The sequence below is a fragment of the Salmo trutta genome, chromosome 37 (assembly GCF_901001165.1).
Source record: "Salmo trutta chromosome 37, fSalTru1.1, whole genome shotgun sequence".
Taxonomy (NCBI): domain Eukaryota; kingdom Metazoa; phylum Chordata; class Actinopteri; order Salmoniformes; family Salmonidae; genus Salmo; species Salmo trutta.
Genome location: NC_042993.1, coordinates 29,358,088 through 29,375,243, shown reverse-complemented (window position 1 = coordinate 29,375,243; position 17,156 = coordinate 29,358,088). Strand labels below are relative to the sequence as shown.

Here is a 17,156-nt window from a genome sequence, read left to right as displayed (position 1 = left end):
GTATCCAGCCACAGTTGTTCCCTGTCTACTCTGCACCAGGAATGGTTCCATGGCTGCCATCACTACGGCAATGTTACTTTCAGCCACCTTACATGTATGGGCTTCAGCAAACATGAGGCTACAGAGTTGACATGTTTGACCATGGACTACTGACTGATTTCAGACTGTCACAAGAGACAATTTGTAGACTATGCATATAGATCATTAAAATTGATGGACTGTTGATCAATAGTATGAGAAAAGACTGCTTATGGACTGTTTATACAGCTGGTCAACAGATATGGACTGTGGAAATAACTTGTTAGTTATATTTGAACTGTGACCCTTGACCTCTGCTCAAGTACTACCTTACAGAAGAGGATTTCCTAGGTCCAGTGCATACAGACTGTTGAAGAAGACAATGTTGGTAATGTTGGGACAACATTTATTTTGTCAGGGAGAGTGTGACAGGTTAAAGGAAATACTCATAGCCTGTTATACATTAAAAAGTATTAGTAAGTTCATAGTATGTGAGGATCTTAAAACATCTAAGGTTAAACAGATCATGCATTCTGTATTAGTTGATAGAGATGGATAACATTCATATAATTGTGTTAAAGTTAAAATCCATCAAGTGTACAAAGGGTAAGAATTGTAAAAGGAATGTGTAAACGTTATATTGATTACTTTATTTTGTGGTGCCTAATTGAAGGGGAAAAGTGTTAATCTGTGATCTACTAAATGCTCTTTAATCCATGAGCCTGAGATCGATTGCTCTGGTCTCCACCCAAGTTCGCGGGGAAATCGCGGTCTTTTCCTCATTACAGTAAAAGTTCTCATTGAGGAAACAATACCGTATCACTCTTGTGATTATTTATCCCCTTTTTCAGGGGCGTAACATAAGAAGGGCTATATAAATAAATTTGATTTGATTTGAAATTTGATTTGATAACACCTAAACTGAAATCAAAACAGACTGGCTCCCTACATCCTTGTTGGAGAGAATGCTGCCTATCGAGGGTGGATCACGCTCATATCTTTTGGACTTGCCCCACAATCGAAACCTACTGGGAAGAAATAATATCTAACATTGGGAAAATAATGGGATTTGACATAGAACAAACATTCATTTCTTTGTAGTTGGGTGAAATACCTGATAACTTACACAATAGAGAAAAGTACCTCTTGAAGGTCCTACTGGCAGCCAGTAAAAAGGCTATCACTAGGAAATGGATACAAAAAGACCCTCTCACAGTGACACAATGGATAGACATTGTAAAAGAAATACACTACATGGAGCGTATGACCTTTGCTTTAAGAACACAAGAGGAGAGAGGTCAGGAATACTGGGAAAAATGGGTTTCGTACTTGGAAAAGGTCTAATTCAAAGATGTCAATGTAACTAATATGATGAAGGTATGACGTGCACTATAACTGCCAGATCTTTTTTGTTGTTCTTTTATTTTACTTTATTTGTACTTTCTTTGTGTTCCTACAATAAAAACAAAGTATAAAAAAATAAAAAGCCCCTCTTTATATCCAAAAACCTCCATTTTGTTGGCGCGTTTTGTTCAGTAATTCAATGGCTCAAATGCGGTCACAACAGGCAGACGAAAATTCCAAATAGTACCGGTAAAGTTTGTAGAAACATAGCAGACAATGTTTATAATCAATCCTCAGGTTGTTTTTGGCCTAAAGAATCGATAATATTTCAAGCGGACAATAGCGTCGTCAATATAAAAGAAAAACAAGATAGGTGCGCTCTCGGCCATGCGCAGCAAACAGCTCCGGGGACATCCCACTATCCACTCACTCAAAGTTGTCATTCTCCCTCATTTTTCAGAATAAAATCCTGAAACAATGTCTAAAGACTGTTCACAACTAGTGGAAGCCATAGGGAATGAAATCGGGGTCCTATCCCTTTAAATGGTGGATAGGCTTTCACTGGAAAAACAGCCATTTCAAAATAATGGCACTTCCTGGTTTGATTTTCCTCAGGTTTTTGCCTGCCATTTCAGTTCTGTTATACTCACAGACATTATTTTAACAGTTTTTGAAACTTTGAAGTGTTTTCTATCCAAATCTACTAATTATATGCATGTCCTAGCTTCTGGGCCTGCGGTAGCAGGCAGTTTACTTTGGGCACGCTTTTCATCCGGAGGTGAAAAGCGTGTGTAACCCTCTCACCAGGCTCGAATATGACTCTCACAATATTAACTTATGCAGAGTATCTCAGCAGCATGGGATGTTAGGTGAGAAGGACATCTCCAATAAGAATTCCTATTGTAAACTATCTAGGGTTATGACAATAGGGTATTAACTTCAGAATAAATGATTATAGGTTTTTGTTATTGAATCAGGATAGACCATCCCATGCATTAAATTAAATTGAGACAATCAATGACTCCACCAACTCAATATACATAACGTTCCATATGTGTATTAAAACATTGGCAAACACAAATACATTTTCAGACACAACAAAAGAAATAGAAAATAATAAACCCCAATGAGTCCAAATTATTTCAAGTTCGCTTAACCTGTCTGGGGTATGTGGGACGATTTCGTCCCACCTACGTAACAGCTACTGATATTCCAGTGGCGCGATTTTTGAATCGTTAGAAATACTATTACTTCAATTTCTCAAACATATGACTATTTTACAGCTATTTAAAGACAAGAATCTCGTTAATCTAACCCCACTGTCCGATTTCAAAAAGGCTTTACAACGAAAGCAAAACATTAGATTATGTCAGCAGAGTGCCCAGCCAGAAAAAATCAGACAGCCATTTTTCAAGCTAGCATATCATGTCACATAAACCCAAACCACAGCTAAATGCAGCACTAACCTTTGATGATCTTCATCAGATGACACACCTAGGACATTGTGTTATACAATACATGCATGTCTGTTCAATCAAGTTCATATTTATATCAAAAAACAGCTTTTTGCATTAGCATGTGACGTTCAGAAAACGCATAACCCCCGGCAAACTTCCGTTGAATTTACTAACAGTTTGCTAAATTACTCACGATAAACGTTCACAAAAAGCATAACAATTATTTTAAGAATTATAGATACATTACTCCTCTATGCACTCGATATGTCCGATTTTAAAATAGCTTTTCGGATGAAGCACATTTTGCAATAATCTAAGTACATAGCCCGGCATTACAGGGCTAGCTATTTAGATACCCACCCAGGTCAGCATCCACCAAAATCACATTTCCTATAAGAAAAATGTTCTTACCTTGCTTGTTCTTCATCAGAATACACTGCCAGGACTTCTACTTCAATAACAAATGTTGGTTTGGTCCCAAATAATCCATCGTTATATCCAAACAGCGACGTTTTGTTCGTGAGTTCTAGAATGCTTCTTCCCGGTTGCGCGCATGGCGCATTGGCGTGTCAAAAATGTCTAAATATTCCATTACCGTACTTCGAAGCATGTCAACCGCTGTTTAAAACCAATTTTTATGCCATTTATGTCGTAGAGAAGTGATAATATTCCGACCGGGAGTATGCATTGAGCCTAAACAGCCGAATAAAATTTCTCCTCAGAAGCGACTCATGCACGCGCATCATTCAAAGGTCCTCGGAGCATCCACTTACAAAAGGCGATAATATGTTTCAACCTGAGGCTCCCTCGTAAACCTTCAGTTATTTCGCGGGCTCTGAGAGCCTATTGGAGCCCTGGGAATTGTCACGTTACAGCTAAGATCCTTACTTTTCAATAAAAAGATGCAAGACGCACGACTCCTTGTCAGACAGGGTACTTCCTGCTTGAAACCTTGTCAGGTTTTTGCCTGCCATAGGAGTTCTGTTATACTCACAGACACCATTCAAACAGTTTTAGAAAATTCAGAGTGTTTTCTATCCAAACCTGAACAATAATATGCATATTCTAGCTTCTGAGTTGGTGTAGGAGGCAGTTAAAAATGGGAACATATTTTTCCAAAATTCTCAATACTGCCCCCTAGCCCAGACAGGTTAAATAAACCGTTGGCGCGCGTTGGAGCTCAAAAAATGATGACACCCAAAAATATCCTGAAGCACCTCACGTTGTGGTTACTCACTGCTTGGTAGATATTCCCTCAGCGAAGTATGGCAATTCCATGCAGGTTTCCTCACAAAGTCCAAGCTAAACACAGCTACCCATGCAGACAGTACTCCTTAGCCGTAACCGATATCCCATGGGAACACGAACTCGTTAAGCTTCCCAAGCAATTATCTCCCAGTGTCACACGATGCTAGGCTAACCTCAATGCTGACAAATACCTCCACGACGAGACGGTAGCTTCAGTCTTTACTGAGTTTTAACAAAATTATAACAACTCTTTTATAAAATAAAACATGTATCTCCCTTCATATCCTAGTAGGTATGGGTTTTGTTCTAGTTCTGTCGTCTTCTTTTATAATTAATTTACCAACCGTCCTAAGGTAAAAACGTCCATCCTTTTCATCAACGTCTTTTTCCTCTCTTTTTTTCCCAGGCCTCCCGTTAACCAGGTCAACTCCCATTGGCCACAACTTAACGAGCGACATTATTGGTCAAAACTTACAATTCAAAGTAAAACAAACTATTCACTTATACATTAAATAAATATTTCTTCAAAAGCATAATGCATTAACAACATTACAGGTTAGGAGCAATTCAATGATCTTTTAAATATATAACCAATTAATTATAACAAATAAACTCAATACCTGGTTCAAACCAGGGTATTACACGTGCCCCCTACCCTAGTGAGGTTAACTAACTTGTCACCATCCCACCAAAACAGGCTGACATTTTTGGCGGCCTTTTCAAACAGCATTATAAGGGCATTATCATAATTTGAGCAATTTCACAGTATTATTCCAACATCATAGTCTGGAAATATATAAAACACAAGGAAATCACGTTTTTGACTGCCCTGGGCCTTTAAGACTTACATTTATGTAGTGTTACAGGCTCAACACAGTTAGGCCAAAGCAGTGAAAGCACCATCCCCACATTTGTTCATTAATCATGCAAATCCATGTGAAACCACGCACACACACACGCAAGCATGCATGCACGCACACACACACACACACTGTATCCATGCATTGTATTCAGCCACTGCATTCTGTCTCCATGACAACTGCCCCCTATCTATCCTCCACAGTCCCAGGGTCTCCTGATGTTCAGCAGCTCAGCAGAGGGTTGGGTGTCTGTGTGGGAGGGGCTCTGCACCAACCGCGACCCCTGCAGCTGTTACATCCTTGGGATGCAACGGTAACGGGCTGCGGGAGTCAGGGAGGTCATCTGGGGACCGTGGTGACAGGCTTTCTGTTGCCTACGGCAGAGACAACCTCGGGATCCTCAACTGGAGGATAGGTGAGAAGCAGTGTGTGTGTGTGTGTGTGTGTGTGTGTGTGTGTGTGTGTGTGTGTGTGTGTGTGTGTGTGTGTGTGTGCGTGTGCGTGTGTGCGTGCACTATATAGAAGAGCCAGTTTAATACGGTACTGTGCTAGACCTTACAGATCTGTGTACTATCTGATGTTTACCCTTCCGCTGTCCAATCACCACAGGCACTGTGTCCAGGCTAACCAATCAGAGCAGCTTCGCTGGAGTAACAGATTGTGTACATCAGACTCTCCTCATTGGCTCATGCTATGATTTGGCGGATGGGGAAAGCACCTTGAACTGTGAGTAAAGCTAACACAACTGGTTGTTCTCTCAATATTATGGTACAATTGCCAACCTATAGAGCCATGCTGTTCGTAGAATGCATCGTTCCCTAAATCTATTTCGGTTTTCAGCAACTTTTTTTCTCTACTTCTCTCCTTCCCCTCTCTCTCTCTCTCCCCCCCCCTTTTCTCCTTCCATCTCTCCCAGTGTTCTCTCTACCTCAGTGCCAGTACCTGGCCTCGCTGACCTGTGCGGATGCTCCGAGAATCGTCTGGTTTGCGGCATGGCTCACGGGCGGTGGGGGTCACCGCTAGGTCACCGGGGGTCGTGCCCTTACGGTGTGGGAGCAGCTCCCCAGCTCCGGGAAGCACCTTTCTGTCAGTACTCATCTAGATGAATGAATACTGATCTGATGATTTAATGATTTGCAGTTTAATAGAACTTCTTTATGGGTGCACCTGACAAAAAGTTCACTATTACTCATGTGTCCCTATCCTCACTTCTTCATGTACTTTACACTAAACCAATGTCAGCTGAATAATATTTATTTGTAGTTTTTGTAAAAGAGAGGGGTCTCCCTTCTTTTTTTTGTGTGTTTTTTTGTTGTTGGTTTGTTTAACATGTAGGACAGTGTAGAATAACAGGGAAGAGAGAAGAGAGTTTCTTCTGAAGTAGTGATGGAACTGGGATTTGACCCGATGCGTGCAGGCCACTGACATGAGTACCACAAGTAGTACCACAATGGAAATACGCCTTCAGGCTTTATCCTGTTTTAATCCTCCATCATTTTTTATGTATGCAATGTTGTCTCTGTCTGGAGCAGCCTGACACTTTTAATTATCTAATCAATTCAATTCCATATTTGTGCTGAGGGGGTGGTGCCAATCATTAGACCACCCCAGGCCACAGTTTAAAGAATATTAATAAAAAGTCATATATATGCAACAGTATAACAAGAACAATATGGACTGTCGGTGTCTATTTGAGAATAAGGCATGAGGGGGGTGTGGTATATGGCCAATATACCACGGCTAATGGCTGTTCTTAGGCACGACACAACGAGGAGACCCACGAGACCCACGACACAAACCAGAGTTGCCTTATTGCTATTACAAACTGGTCACCAACGTAATTAGAGCAGTAAACATAAATGTTTTGCCATACCCGTGGTACACTGTCTGTCAGCCAATCAGCATTCAGGGCTCAACCCACCCAGTTTATAATGGTGATGTTGTCACAGGGGTGATGTCACAACGAAGCGAGACAATCGATTGGACGCCTCCCTGATGCAATCAGAGGGAGATTCCGAGGAGGACAGTGAGGAGTGGGTTGACAGCAGGCTGAAACACACGCACAAGTGATATACAGTTGAAGTCTGAAGTTTACGTACACTTAGGTTGGAGACATTAAAACTCATTTTTCAACCACTCTACACATTTCTTGTTAACAAACTATAGTTTTGGCAAGTCGGGTAGGACATCTACTTGGTGCATGAAACAAGTCATTTTCCAACAATTGTTTACAAACGGATTATAAATTCACTGTATCACAATTCCAGTGGGTCAGAAGTTGACATACACTAAATTGACTGTGCCTTTAAACAGCTTGGAAAATTCCAGAAAATGATGTCATGGCTTTAGAAGCTTCTGATTGGCTAATTGACGTCATTTGAGTCAATTGGAGGTGTACGTGTGGATGTATTTCAAGGCCTACCTTCAAACTCAGTGCCTCTTTGCTTGACATCATGGGAAAATTGTAGACTTCCACGAGTCTGGTTCATCCTTGGGAGCAATTTCCAAATGCCTGAAGGTACCACGTTCATCTGTACAAACAATAGTACGCAAGTATTAACACCATGGGACCACACAGCTGTCATACCGCTCAGGAAGGAGACGTGTTCTGTTTCCTAGAGATGAATGTACTTTGGTGCAAAAAAGTGCAAATCAATCCCAGAACAACAGCAAAGGACCTTGTGAAGATGCTGGAGGAAACAGGTACAAAAGTATCTATCTCCACAGTAAAACGAGTCCTATATCGACATAACCTGAAAGGCCGCTCAGCAAGGAAGAAGCCACTGCTCCAAAAACACCATAAAAAAAACAGACTATGGTTTGCAACTGCACATGGGGACAAAGATCGTACTTTTTGGAGAAATGATCTGGTCTGATGAAACAAAAATAGAACTGTTTGGCCATAATGACCATTGTTATGTTTGGAGGAAAAAGGGGGATGCTTGCAAGCCGAAGAACACCATCCCAACCGTGAAGCACGGGGGTGGCAGCATCATGTTGTGGGTGTGCTTTGCTGCAGGAGGGTCTGGTGCACTTCACAGAATAGATGATATCATGAGGGAGGAAAATTGTGTGGATATATTGAAACAACATCTCAAGACATCAGTCAGGAAGTTAAAGCTTGGTCGCAAATGGGTCTTCCAAGTGGACAATGACCCCAAGCATACTTCCAAAGTTTTGGCAAAATGGCTTAAGGACAGCAAAGTCAAGGTATTGGAGTGTCCATCACAAAGCCCTGACCTCAATCCCATAGAAAATTTGTGGGCAGAACTGAAAAAGCCTGTGCGAGCAAGGAGGCCTACAAACCTGACTCAGTTACACCAGCTCTGTCAAGAGGAATGGGCCAAGATTCACCGAACTTATTGTGGGAAGCTTGTGGAAGGCTACCCGAAACGTTTGACCCAAGTTAAACAATTTAAAGGCAATGCTACCAAACACTAATTGAGTGTATGTAAACTTCTGACCCACTGGGAATGTGATGAAAGAAATAAAAGCTGAAATAAATGATTCTCTCTACTATTATTCTGACATTTCACATTCTTAAAATAAAGTGGTGATCCTAACTGGCCTAAGTCAGGGAATTTTTACTAGGATAAAATGTCAGGAATTGTGAAAAACTGAGTTTAAATGTATTTGGCTGAGGTGTATGTAAACTTCCCGACTTCAACTGTACATAGATCAGAAAAACACGTCCATTGGTTCAAAGTGTCTTCTTTTGCTCCAGCTGTAGACAAATCTATATAAATCACATCCCAAAAAGTAGCTGTAAGAATATAGCTAAGTAACTTCAAGACAGATCGCTTTGATAAAGATATGGACCTGATTCAATCCGTAGCGCTGAAGACCTGCACTACAGACAGGTAGAAATGTAAAAGCAATGCATTCACGGCAAACGCTGCATATGTCGGCTCAATCGGAAATGACCTCCGGCGAAGATCTTCAGCGCTACGGATTGAATCGAGCCCTAAAGATTGAACTTGTCAACTTATTAAAAGAGCATGAACTGAAAAAGGATAGTTTTGGTCCATTGTTAGCGGTTGCTGTTTTCTCTAAGGAAATACTCACTATCAACAGGTTCCTACTGTATTCCTAATTATCTATATCAATGTATATCTATATCAAGAGAGAGAGAGAGGGAGTGAAGTGTGACAGATTGAGAGAGTGGCGGATGTGGAAAGAGAGCATACGGAGAGGGAGTGAGTGCGAGCGAGAGACAGATCATTTTCTATGTAAATGTTGTTGTTTCATGTATGCAATAAAGCTGTCACACTGTGACCTTCCTGCCTCCAAATATTTATCCTTCACATTGTGGTGTCACCTCGTTTATTATGAACACCAGTTATTTTGTTCATCACCCCACTCAACCTGTCCTTGTGTAAATGAATGTATATTCATTTTCCTCCACCTCTCTGTCTCGCCACTCTCTGGCTCGTCTCAGTTTTATCGAAACATAACAGAATACCTTTTTTCCTCTGCTCCCAAAATGAGAGTGTTCATGTAATTTTCTGTATCTTCGTTATTTCCGTCCTCAAATACATTTCATCTCTTTTTTTTGCTGTCCATTTAATTGAACGAGTTGAAATAAGCATTTCAATCTCTTTCCTCCAGTCTCCCTCCCTCCGTCCTCCTCCACTCTCTCTCTCTCTGACTCTACATGTCTCTGTCGCTAAGGCAACCAATGCCTTTTCCTACTCGCTCTCTATATCTCCCCCTTTCTCACTGTCTCGGTCATTCCCTCTCTCTTCAGCCAGAGGTAGGCATGTTAACTGGTATCTGTCTGAGTGAATGTGGTGTGCGTGCTGGTGTGACAGTAAGTTGTCTTCTGGTGTGTGTGTGTGTGTGTGTGTGTGTGTGTGTGTGTGTGTGTGTGTGTGTGTGTGTGTGTGTGTGTGTGTGTGTGTGTGTGTGTGTGTGTGTGTGTGTGTGTGTGTGTGTGTGTGTGTGTGTGTGTGTGTGTGTGTGTGTGTGTGTGTGTGTGAGAGAGAGCGATAGAGCGATAGAGCGTGTGTTCCTGTCTGTGTTTGACTGAGTGACAGTGGTAGTAAATATGAAGTCAATCTTTCTCGAGCTAAAAGTAGCAGCTTTGGGATGTTGGCTACATGCGTGCCTATGAGGAATGTTTTGTGCACAGGTGTGTGCGTGCAAGTCTGATGTGCCAACTGTATTAGCATGTGGCATAATTAAGCGCTCATTTTGGACAGCCAGGACTGAGAGAGAGAGAGAGATGTGTGAGTATTCCTGTACTGCCGCCTATGAGTGTCTGTTTACGATTTCAATAACAGTCAGTGTCAGAAGAGAAGTGAACCCACCCACCCACCCACCCACCCCCCTCCCTCTCTCTCTCTCTCTCTCTCTCTCTCTCTCTCTCTCTCTCTCTCTCTCTCTCTCTCTCTCTCTCTCTCTCTCTCTCTCTCTCTCTCTCTCTCTTCCTTCCTCTCTTCTTTTTTTTCTTTCCTCCCAGAGAGAGAGATGATCGGAGGATTGGGGGCTCAGTGAACAGAACGAAGCGATGGAGAGATGGTAAGATGGAGAGAGTGAGCGGATGTTAAGACAGACACAGAGTCAGACCCTCTGGTTGTATGAATGTTGCATGAGGAGTCCAGTTAGACAGTGGACAATGCATTTGTAATGTTAATCGTGCTCTAATTCTCTTTCTTTCTCACTCCTTTTCTCTCCCACCTCTTTCTGCTTCTCTTTACTTCTGCCACCGTCTCTCTTCTTTTCTCTCTCTCTCTCCTTCCTTCCTTCCTTCCTTCCTTCTCTCTCTCTCTCTCTCTCTTTCTCTTTCTCAGCTCCATCTCTCCTGTCAAACGACTGACCACCCTCCACTGCCTTTTCTTCCTCATGGTTGCCGCGGTGACGCGACCCTCTACCTGTAACCGTGACGACGAGGGCGAGGGGAAGGTGGAGGCCCTCTCGGCCCAGCTGTCTGTCCCAGGACAGGTCACACCCACCCCTATTTGGTCCGTGGACTGGGGCCCCACACTAGCCCTGGAGGACGAGACGCATCACATCCTGTCCAGCCAGGAAGCAGACCTGCACCACCATGGCCATGAAGTCCCCACGACAACCGCCGAGGCCTGGCCGCATCATCAGAGTGCACCGGGCAGCGCTTTACCCCAGGAGCCCTTGGACCTGCTGGAGGCCCCGGACGCAGAGGGAGTGGAGGATGGAGGAAGTGAGGCAGAGGAGAGAGAGCCTGAGGAAGGTGGGCACCGTAGAAATCAGAAAATATTAAAGAAAGAAAGGATTTGTGTTGGTGGGCATGAGAACAGAGTGTTTTGGAATAAAGACATCAGAAGAACTCTGGGGGCATCAGGGAGTAGCTTCAATTCCCGCTGGGCTGTCTTTGTGTGAATGGATGGCTGCGTTTTGGTGATGGAGAATGCTTAATAGAGTTTTCTGAACTCACAAAAACACACAAAAAGGAAATGGGTGACATCACACACCAAGCGATGGAATGGATGACTTCATCGGCTCATTCTCTTTTGAGTTGCTTTACTGACAGTATGGTAACTCTTTAAAAGCAGAGTTGTGTTTTTTTCTTACATCATTGCAGTTGACCTGGGTTATATTCATAAGGCACCAAACGGAAGAAAAATGACTGAAACAGGGACGGTCTACCTGAACTTGTCCAATAAGAAACGCTAATTTTTGTTTTCGGTTGCAAAACATTTCAAAGCGTTCTCCGTTGCATGCTCTAATGCACATGACCCTGGTTTTCTTCTGTTGTGCTGATTTGATTGTTCCTTCTATTGTTCTGATTTCCAACCATGTGAAAGGTAACTCCTCTGTGTGTGTGTGTCCTCCAGTGGACCCTCAGTTCTACGTCACAGTGACCATCTCCTCTCTGCTCATCCTGACTGCTGTCATCATAACAGTCAAACTCTGGTAAGATTCCCTCTCTCTTTCCCCCGTCCGCCCACCTCCTTTCTTTCTCTTTCTACACCTTCTCTGATACATATTTTTTGATGTACATCAGGGAACTTCGACGGTGTCATTCGTTTGAACGCGGGAACGGTAAAAGTCGGATCTAGATAGCGGATGAAAATACCTTCCCAATGTTTAAAGGCTTTCAGAGGTTTAAGGTGGCGCAATTTCAATCACTTGAGGTCTTGATATCCACGCCGCTCTGTTGCTACATGCCGGTAGCATCTAAACAGTTTGAGGGTTTTCTATTTTGTTTTCATATGATATTTGATGTACCGTTCACCTATACAATCAGCTGGGCGTGTGTTGTGCAAACTCTAACATGAAATGAAAACTGTATTCTCTGGAATGTAGAGCAGCGCTCGTGCTAATCGCTTCAGTTATTTGACAATGGAGGTCTCTTCTTTCCACCTGCTCTCTCACTATTTCACTCCTCCTGTTCTCCCGTTGGTCTCTCAATCTCTTTCTCTGTCTTGCCCTCTTTTTGTCTCTTTCCCCTGCTCTATTTGTCTTACCTTCTGTCACTCTTAATTTCTCTCCCTCGTTCCTGTCTCCCCTCTCTCTTTTCAACCCCCCCCCTCTCTCTTTCTCTCTCGTTCTCTTTCTCTCTCTCTTTCTCAACCCCATTCCTCATCCTTTAATTTAGCTTCATCGCCTTTCAGTAATACTGGGTTCTGGTTGATCCTTGATCGTCACATAGCATTCTTATCTTCTTCGCCAGTCACCTATCACTCCCAGCGCTGCCCGGGCCAGCTCCAGATCCCCAAATAATCCCTCTGCTCACTGTATGCCGATACACGATAAGCCCCATCTCCCTCTCACTCTCTCTTTTATTTCTTTCTCTCTCCCGCTATCTCTCTCTCTCTGTCTCTCTCTCTCTCTCTCGCCCTCTCTCTCTCTGAAACCTGCTCTAAGTGTTTCTGTGTTTAGCTAACTTAATTAACCTCCACTGTAGGCTGGTTGAAAGTGTGTGTGCTGGCTTTACAGTGTGTGTGCTGGAAACAAGTGTTGTTGGAGTGCTTAATTGGAGCAGCAGTATCTCTCTCTGTGTTGTGTATGTGTGGGCTTATGTTGCCGTTTCACTATGACTGTAAATATACCTATGGGGTAAATTGTGGTGAGGAATGGAGGGAAGGTTACAGTGGGAATTCAATAGGTGTTTGACGGGTAAAAGTGGGGGATTGAATAGAGGAGAGACGTGTGTGCGAGCGTGCGCGTATACATGCATATGTGGATAGTTTGCCTGACTGGAACTGCGTGTCTGTGATCTACAGTGTGACTGTGAAAAAGGCTTTGTTGTGTGTGAGTGCTCTGAAGAGCTGTTACCTGTGACTCTCACTGTGCCAACATCATCATAACTCATACACGTAATTGGAATAATGTTTCCCCACATCAGCCCTGTATCCCCTTCCTCTTGCTCTCTCGTTTCATCTCTCCCTCTTTCTCTCTTTTCATTTCCCCCCTATCCCCCTTTCTCTTTACCCTCTCTCTCACACCCTCTGTTTCCTTCACCTCTTTACCCTCTTTCGCTCTCTCTCTCTCTCTCTCTCTCAACCCGCTATTTCAACCTTGACCACCACACTCTTTCTTAACCGCCCTCCCTTTCTCGCAACCTCTCTCCTCTTCTCCCTCTCGTCTGATAGTGCTTTAACGAGTCAAATGAGTGCATTAACTCTCTCTCAGAGGCGGTGTAATGTGTTCGCCGCTGCTAAATGGCTCTGTCATTCCCTCTTCTCCTCTCACTCAGCCTCGCCCTCCGTCTCTCTCTCTCTCTCTGCCAGTTACGACCGCAGCTGTTCCCAGCACCCACCCCCACTTTCCCGTGGCGTGGCCCCCCCTCTCTCTCTCGCCCTCCCTCGTTCCCTGGCTCTGGAGGACAACCGGCAGACGCTGCACGGCACTCCCTCCTTTACCGACAGGGAGAGGTAATGAGTCGCCTCACCAGCTCGCTGGAGAGAGAGGGAGAGTGTTTGTGTGTGTATTTGTGTGGAGTTGTTAGTACATTGATTTGTGTGTGTGTGTGTGTGTGTGTGTGTGTGTGTGTGTGTGTGTGTGTGTGTGTGTGTGTGTGTGCGTGCGTGCGTGCGTGCGTGCGTGCGTGCGTGCGTGCGTGCGTGCGTGCGTGCGTGGGTGCGTGTGCGCGCTTGTTTGTCAGTGAGTGGATGATGTGTCAAGGAGTGCTTGGTGCCTCTCCCTGTATGGTGTACGAGCATAATAATGGTATATGTGCATAATTAGGCGATAGTGTTAGTCTCTGTGGAGTACACAGGCCTGAAGTGTTAGGGATGTGAGATGTATGTGTGTTTTAGAACTTCCTCTCCTATGAGTCACACAGCTCTGGAAGCAGTGAGCGCACAATCCATGAAATTATGCTTTTATAGCCGGGGATTTAAAGTTAATTTCAATCAGGATAATTGGACTCCTCGTTTCTCCTCTCCTTCTCGTCCTTTCTATCCCCTCCCTTCCTCTTTCTCCCCCCACCCTGCTCCAGTTCTACTTCTCTCTCTTTTTTTCCCCTACTCTCGTTTTCATACTTTTCTTTCACCTACTCCAAATTCTCCCTACTCTAGTGTTATATAATACTAATAGCGCATTCTGTTCTCTTTTCCCTCTCCTCCTCCCCTTTTCCAGTTCTACCCTTCTCCTGTCCCTTAACCCTTTTCCTCTGCCCTCTCGCTCTCTATTCCCCTTCTTCTAGTTCGGCATATATATTCTCATCTTGCTCTCTCTCTTTCTCTATTCCCCTTCTTCTAGTTCGACACATACGATATCATCTCTCTCTCTCTCTCTCTCTCCGTCAGGATCCCCGTGGTGAACCTCTAAGGCGAACGTTCTCGATTTGATACACATTCCCACGGGACGCGACGGAGAACATCAACACCGCCAGAGGGTGTGCCCACCGTGGCCCACCGTGGCCTTCTATTTATCTTTGACTGTGAAAATGAAAATCAGGAAACCAGGTATCCAGCCATGGCAAACACCTCTTTTTCCCTCCATCCCTTCCTCCCGAAGGAGAAAAGCCCAATCTCATCCCTTCCTTCCTGCTGCCATCCTCCTGCGCCTCTTTTCTCCACTTTTCTATGGCTCTGTGTCACTGTAGGCTGAGCAAACCTTGCGCTCTGTTTTATATTCCGCTGTCTGTGCTGCCCCAGGCTGTAGCAGCAACACACGTACAGGTCCCTCCACTTTATCTGCTTTGACTAATTCACAAGCAAACAGTGTTAGATATCAATAGAACGTTTTAGTCCCGCCGGTGCCAAAACCGCATAGCTATATGAGGCTATTTGGAATATTTCATACAGCTATCTTGCGTAGCTGAACTTTGAACTATGATGAAATAGTGGACTTGGTTATTGAAACTTAGTTGAAAGTGAAATATGTGTGTTATCTGAAAGTGAAATATAGGTGTTCAGCTAGCTGGTGAAGGGTTAAAACAATCCCTGTTTCCTAGGACTGAAGGGGTTATTTCACAAAGCTGGTTGGCGATGTTGTCGCCAGCCGCCAATGTACTTAACACGACACGGTCCAAAAATCGCTGTTTACTCCCGCTTGGAAGCTTGGAATGCAAATAGGTCCACTGCAGTTTCCACATTCGCAATGTGTTTTCTGGGTGTTTTTATTCCCTAAACTGTATTCTTCGTTTCTTCCTTTAATTTTCTTGCTTCTTTGCCGCCTCTCTCTGTTGTGCATTTGTGAGTCTGTTATCTTGTCTCTGGAGCATGGGGATGAGCAGGGTTTATATATTACTGCTCTATATAGGGTTGTGAAATTCTATCATTTTCCCCAAATTCCCAGGTTTTCCAGAAATCCCGGGTTGGAAGATTCCTGGAATTCGGAGGGAAGGAAATACAGGAATTTTCCAACTGGGATTTCTGGAAAACCAGGGAATTTGGGGGAACGTTATCCTTGTTGTATATGAAAATAGTGGTGCAAACAATGTACAATACATGTTTGCATATATTGCAATCAGTACAATCAAACGACACATGTGGTACAATCAATGGTGGTGTCAGGTAAACATAATGGGTATAAATGATACAGTCCAGAATGAATGAGTCATTTTACCATCATCTGTTGTTTCTGCTCCGACTTCAAGGCTTACACTAGTGTTTACTGTAGGATCTTACGGCAATGTACCTGTCCAACTCGACCACCAGCTTTGAGCAATTACCCACTGGACTTCCACTACACATAGTGTTGTGACGTCATACGTGACTCGTGTCCTTCTGCAGTCTAGTGTTTCTTGGTTCTCAGTAGCATTCCTGTAGACGTGTGGCTCCACTGTACGATGGAACAACAATAAAAACTCAACACTGGTGTTTTAGCACTGTATCCGACTGGACTTTATTAGCCAGTGGCTTTGGGACAAGATAGAATTGACAATGCGCGAGGGCCAGCCTTACAGGAGAACAGTGGATGAATCTCAACTGTCCTGAGTTGCCTCCTTTCCTTCATCTGTCCTAGGTTGGAGATACCCAGGTTACGACAACCTAATAATTCCATGAGGAGACTTATGAACAATCAAACAGATTCATGGGACCAGTGCTGTTGCTAACTAGCATCCCTGATCCCTTCGTTTAGAACCCTTCCTCATTTATGCAAAGACATATACGGAATATTAGAATTCTTTTGTCTTAACCTTTATCTCCAACCTAGCATCTGTACTAAACTTTAGGAGAAGGGGAAAAGAGACCAGGAAATACACGAGAGCCATGTGTTCTAATTGTGTCATTCAACGCCATTAACTTCAAGTTCTATTTGGCTTCTACGGCAGATCAGAGCCATATATTTAGATATCAGAGCCATGTATTGAAATATAAATATATGGCACTGGTGGAGTTATACTTCCTGATTATGACATCATCTCTCTTCTTCTAAATTTGATCCTAGGTTAGGTGATGCTTGTCAGGGCCACACTACACCATCCTAAACTTGAATGTGTTTTCATCTCTGTAATAAGACACAGGAGAGCAAGCCACTTTACACTTTTGAGACGTACCCATAGAAAATCCTACATTTCCTGGAAGTATTAGAAGCTGCGGCGTGAGAGAGACCAGACAGAGATGGACAGTGTCTGCTGTTCCTTTTTCATTTCCTCTGAGCATTTTAATGACCAATCAAAGTAATTGAATGGCTGAAGTCCATTCCAAAGTTAACTGCTGGTTGATTATGAGTCCAACCAGCTGACCCTGTAGTACTCCATAGTCTCTGTGTTTAAGGAAGGACACACAGTTATGTATACACATGAAAAGTCACATCTGAAGTTTTACGCACACACACACAGTATCCCTCTCACAGC

At 43.5% G+C, this 17,156-nt stretch overlaps 1 protein-coding gene across 1 annotated transcript; it reads left to right on the top strand.

Moving 5' to 3' along the window:
• Window positions 1-10,080: 10,080 nt before the first annotated feature.
• On the top strand, window positions 10,081-16,181 carry LOC115177287 (PILR alpha-associated neural protein-like). The gene is made up of 6 exons (XM_029737924.1): window positions 10,081-10,155; window positions 10,389-10,447; window positions 10,720-11,135; window positions 11,740-11,818; window positions 13,639-13,782; window positions 14,659-16,181. Exons 2-6 carry the CDS (start codon window positions 10,437-10,439, stop codon window positions 14,678-14,680), a joined length of 672 nt encoding a protein of 223 aa, XP_029593784.1. The 5' UTR covers window positions 10,081-10,155; window positions 10,389-10,436; the 3' UTR covers window positions 14,681-16,181.
• The last annotated feature ends 975 nt before the right edge of the window (window positions 16,182-17,156 follow it).

Excerpts from the sequence above, each read along its gene's own strand:
- LOC115177287 (XM_029737924.1), top strand. Across the intron at positions 11,819-13,638 it reads ATCATAACAGTCAAACTCTG|TTACGACCGCAGCTGTTCCC; the intron begins GTAAGATTCCCT and ends TCTCTCTGCCAG. Across the intron at positions 13,783-14,658 it reads TCCTTTACCGACAGGGAGAG|GATCCCCGTGGTGAACCTCT; the intron begins GTAATGAGTCGC and ends TCTCTCCGTCAG.